The sequence below is a fragment of the Cynara cardunculus genome (assembly GCF_001531365.2).
Source record: "Cynara cardunculus var. scolymus isolate 2C chromosome LG 12, CcrdV1, whole genome shotgun sequence".
Classification (NCBI taxonomy): Eukaryota; Viridiplantae; Streptophyta; class Magnoliopsida; order Asterales; family Asteraceae; genus Cynara; species Cynara cardunculus.
The window spans coordinates 620,832-626,446 of NC_037539.1; the positions used below are offsets into that span (position 1 = coordinate 620,832).

At 33.4% G+C, this 5,615-nt stretch overlaps 1 protein-coding gene across 1 annotated transcript; it reads right to left on the reverse strand.

Annotated features, from left to right (window-relative positions):
• Window positions 1–2,173: 2,173 nt before the first annotated feature.
• Window positions 2,174–3,969, reverse strand: LOC112522718 (uncharacterized protein At3g61260-like). The gene is made up of 3 exons (XM_025132016.1): window positions 3,245–3,969; window positions 3,062–3,143; window positions 2,174–2,386 (listed from the first exon to the last, which is right to left on the reverse strand). Exons 1-3 carry the CDS (start codon window positions 3,967–3,969, stop codon window positions 2,174–2,176), a joined length of 1,020 nt encoding a protein of 339 aa, XP_024987784.1.
• Window positions 3,970–5,615: the final 1,646 nt, after the last annotated feature.

Sequence of the window (5,615 nt, forward strand, 5' to 3'; positions counted from 1 at the left end):
AAACTTGAGTTTTAAGATAAACACTCAAAACCAATAAAGAAAACTACAAATTTGACAGATCATAAGCCATGAAAAGACAAAAAAAGATGGGTTTTAGAATGAAATTTCAACTGCTTACCCTCTTTCTTGTTCAGAAACTCAGATTAAGGTTGAATTAATATATGTATATATATTTCAAAAAAACCCAAGAACATATTAACTCAAGACATATTATACAGTGCAATTTGGACAGCCTAACCCCAAAATATATAGTATATATATATAAATAAATAACTATAAAAGTATAAATCGTAAATATTAAAAATATTTTTTCACAGTATATATAATATATAATAATATAATTACGTCAAAAACTATTCATATTGGACTCATTTCGAAGGTATTAACGAGACGACTATAATGGTGTAACTTGTTAAAATAAAAATGTATTTTTTAAACATGTTTTAATTAATATACGATTATGTATGTTAATTTGATAAATGTTTAAAATGAAACATTTAAAAGTTAATGACGTAAAGTAAATTAATTAATTAATTAATTATAAGGGTATAAAGTGTAAATTTAAAATTATAATTTAAAAAAAAAAAATTGGTTGTGAGAGGGTGAATGTACATGAGGGCTGAGTGTATGTGAGGAGATGAGGGGGGTGAAAAAGTGAGTATAAAGGGTATTTTGGTCATTTAGAATTTTAAGATTTTAAGACTTTTGCTAAATTTGCTTAATAAAATAGTATAGATATGAATCTTCTTTTAAGACATTGCTAAAAAAAATAATAAAAAAATCTATAATAATTTTTTTTGTTCTCTCTCCTATCTCCACTTCCTTGTTTTTCTCCAATCTATCTCCTATTTTCTCTATTATCTTTTCTTTTTCTCCACAACATACACATACACATACACATACACATACACATACACATACACATACACATACACATACAATTGAATATGAAATCAAGGTCAGCACATTTTGACACTTATTTAGAAATATTTTTATGGTTTGTGAACATATTGTGAACAGACTCTAAATCTACAAGATCTGATATAGTTTGTGATCATATTATGAACACAAACTAAATTTAAATATATCGTTTGTGAAGACCCTAGTAAAAAATTATTAAGGTTTTTTACATAGTGTTCACCTTGTGTGCATGATGTATATGTTAATACAAAGATGAGATATATATATATATATACACACACACATATACATATGGCTCACACGTCAATAATTATTTTAGATATAAATATTCTTTTAGTTCATTGGTCTTTTTTCAAACTTTTTCCATTATTTCATCACATTAACCAGTTGTATAGGTTATAAGGATGTATCTAACAAGTTTTAGAAAGTCCAATGAGTTATTTAACATGTTTTGGAACGTCCAAGAACTTAATTGTTCCAAGAACTTAATCATTCCAAACACTAAAGTCCGTTGAGGTTTTTTTTTATACTTTTCTTTAAAATATATTAAAAAAAACTATAAAATTGTCACTTTACATAAACTTAATGGTAAAAACCAAAGTTTTTGTACAAGAACCGAAAGAGGTTGAGGTTCTTATAAGAACTCTCCATAATGGTATTTTCCATAAGTCACTTCACTTTATACATATAAGAACCTTGTACTAAAGATGCTCTTAGAAAAACTAATTGTAATATTGGTTGATGTTGCATTGTCATCTCATTTTGAAAGACCACCTAAAACGATATTGAAATGCTGACTAGATTGACAACCTCTACAATTCTGAAGAAAAAAAAACTGATTTAAAACCTAGCAAACCGAGGCCCGTGTGGATGGTCTAACTGGAAGCCTTGAGACCTAGCCATACCGGGTCTTGGGTTCACTAGGCCCGAGCTTCAGATTCCCGATGATCCCGAGGATATTTTCTTCCTCAATTTTTCATATTACCCCCTCTTGTTTCTTGTATCATACTATTACCCTAATAAAATCCAGATTATCACCAAATGATCCTAAAACAAAAACAAAACAAAAAAAGTTAATATTTTTATCTTTAAAACTAAAGATTTCACAAAAAAAAAAAACCCATCTTCAATTAATGGCAGATACTAACAACAAAAGAAAAAGAAAAAAAAAACGCATGATAAATATAATAACAATATTGAAATCAATCAACCACCGGTGGCGGTGGCGGCGGCAGGGCGGAGGACGGTGGCGTTACCAACAGCAGCAGGAGGGTAATTTGATGGAGAAAGAAGAGGGTAAATGACCGGTCCTCCTTATATAATCAGCTCTTTCACAAGTTTTTATAGCTTTTTCATTTAAAATAGCTTCAGCTTTTGCTCGTTTCTCTTCTGCTATTCTTCTTGTTGAAGCAAGTTTGTTTGTATACTTCTCTTGTGCTCGAGATTTCAGTCTTTCGGCTTTCGCCTAAAAAACCACAATTTACACGTATTCAAACACATATCAGATTACAAAAACACATATTTCAGACTTTAGTATCGCCTCGTATTGATAAGAATGTGAAATAAGACTTTAGAGTGCAACACTTTTTAAAAAACAAATCCAGTTTTATCCACACCAAGTTAAAATTGAATTTATAGGACGCCTAAAATATTTAAGGGTTTGTTTGTTAGTAGCTTAATGATATATGTCAGGTAACACTTTAGCAAGTTGGGCAAGTAATATTTTAGCAAGTAGTACTATAGTGGCACTTCTACGTCAACATTTTGCAAATAGCACTTTGACAACTTGTGAAATTGCTAATTTATGAATATTATATCTGTAAAAAATATATTTCATAAGTTGTTAAAGTATTACTTGCGAAATCTTAGCTATTTCAATCAATTATGTAGGAAATCGGCTATAAAGTGAATTAGAGGTCAAAATGGTTAGGTGTATTGTACCACCTTTACACAGGGTACCAAAATGGCTAGGTGTAATATCAACTTCAACCGGTTATCCGATTATTTAAATGTTTAAAACTTTACATATTAGGTATCAAAATGGAAGTTTTGAAAGTATGTTACCCAAAATAGGAATCAAGTTAAAGTACGTTACTTTTTCAGGCAATTTGTCCTCGAACCAAAAACACGAAACTATTACCTCCGTTCTTTTCATTTCCATCTCGGCTTTTCTCTTTTCGTGATTCTCCCAAGCTTCAATCTTCACCTCTTCGCGCTTAAACCTGCCAATCAACAACAAAAACGACGCGATTTTTAACACATTCGATACCAATCTAGAGCACATACGTATCAGATACAACACCGGTAGCCAAAAAAAGATAACCTTGCCATATATTTTGCGCGCTCCGCCTCATCCCAAGCCATCGCTCGGGTTTCTAGAGGGTCTAACTTAGAATCTGGATTCGGGTTTCTAGTTTCAACCACATTTTCGACATAAGTTTCTTCGCTTTCTCGACCAAACCTCGTGGTTCCACTAGCATCAACTTTAGGTGCAACCGTGGATGCGGCATTTGGACATGGTCGAACCGGAGTTGAGGAACCCGAGGCTATAGGGCTGCGTGCAGCCGGGGTCGTGGCTCGAACCGGTGTGGCGGATCTTGATGGCTCTTGGCTAGCCATCGGGGTCATTTCGGTCCCCATATCTCTTACACAAATAGATCTAACACACATTGAATCACCAAAATCAACCTTTTTTGTTTCTATTGCTCCATATTGAATCAAATTTGCATCTGTTTGTTCTTCATCTTCACTACTTGGATAATCTTTTTTCGGAACCGGTGCGATCAATCTTCGATCGTCAGCATTAGAATCGCGTGGCTCGGTGTTTGAGTGGTTCTTATCTCCAACTCTAGACAAATTGACCAGCCATTTTTGGGCATCATCCCATTTTGATGGTGTTGGTTTGCCTAGAGCGGTCCGATGGTGGTGCGAACCACGGTTCGCCCCGCTTCCTTTCTGAAACTCGAAATTGCCGCCCCCGTTGCCGCCACCAGGAATCTCATGAGTTGATGCAAGATTCAAGCTGCCCTTATCCTCTATAGACCTCATAACCGATCACTTTGATCAAAGATCAAAAACATGAACTCAATAACACCTTTTCTGCTTACTCTTTAATGGATATCTAATGAGCTAATCCACTAAAAGCCTTATCATTAATGTCAAATTAACCAAATACCAAAAATACCCACATCCCAAATTGGAATCTTTATTATCTTTAATTAAATAAAGAACACAGATCTAAGCATATAAAGGCTAAATAAGTATAAAGATGGTGGCTTTAGTCTTGAAACAAGAAAGAATCCTGCAAGAACTCAATGTATATAAAGTTCACAGTCAAGAAAACTGAAATTTTACACAAAGAACGGTTAAAATCAAACTAAATTAGTGAAGTAGAAGTTGAAACTTTTATGGGTTTCATGAATCAAACTGTGATAAGAAACTACTCAAGGATTAGCAGAAAGGCAGAAACTGGAGATATGGTTATGCACATAAGGTGTTTGAGAAAATGAGTAGCAAGAAACTATGAACTCAGAAGTGAATGAAACCAAGATTTCTAAATGGAAACTGTAACACCAACTAGAGAGAGAGGCAGAGGGAGAGGGAGAGAGAGTGAGAGAGATGTGTGAGGATTCAAAAAGGATGAAAAGAAAGCAGAGAATAAAACCTTGAGTTTTTTGAGATTGCAAATCATAATATAATATTAATAAGAGAGAAATAAAGATGTGATTCATTAAACAATGTGGGAATTGCAAGAAAACTTGGGTAATCAAGGGAAAGCCATTAATTCTTGTATTACCAAAATATCACTATTTCCGTAAGTAAATTTCATGATTTATAGAAGATCCTTAAGAATGTCGGATGTGTCACTTACGTATCTGGATGAAAACTGCATCTTTTTTTGTATTTTAGCTACCTTCGTAAGTCATGGAGGTGCTACTTGCAAAAGACAGAGGTATTTTTGAAAATGTCAGGAAATAAATGACTAACAGATGAATCCAATCCTTAAAAATGACTATTTCGATTAATTTCCCAGAAAACTTTCAAAGATTTCTGCTTTTTTATCCAATTTACCTTCATTTTTATTATATTATTTAATTTTATCATGAATTAAAGCAAACCCATCTCAAGAAAATGGTAAAAATACAACAACAAAGATCAAGGGCTCGTTTACTCAATTGCTTACCCGGTAAGCGCTTACCGGTATGAGTCAACACTATGATTTATTTTGATGTGCAAGATTTTAGTACATCAAAACATATTAAATGCAACAATTTATTGGGTAAGAGTCGTCATCCTCACTTACCGGGTAAGACTCTCCATCATTCTAATCGCTCTTATCCGATAAGATTATTGGTCATTTTTATGTTATCCGATAAAAAAATTTATATGGCATTAATAAATTGCCTAACATAAATACCACAAGTGATAAAAGTCAAAGTTTGGCATAGAGTAATGGGTCAAGTGGCTGAGATGAAAACAGAGATGGATTATAGATTTGGTTTTGCCATTCCAACGGTAACTATGAGAAGTACGTGGGGTGGGGGTTACAAATGGACGGATAGGATTTAACCAACACAAGTATGATACGGTAGGGTATAGAATGGGGTTTTTCTGAGATATTTCACATGGGGTTGTGACTTGTGATGGATTTTAGGGATGTGGGTACAAATGAAGGGGTATGGGTTCTTCCAAAT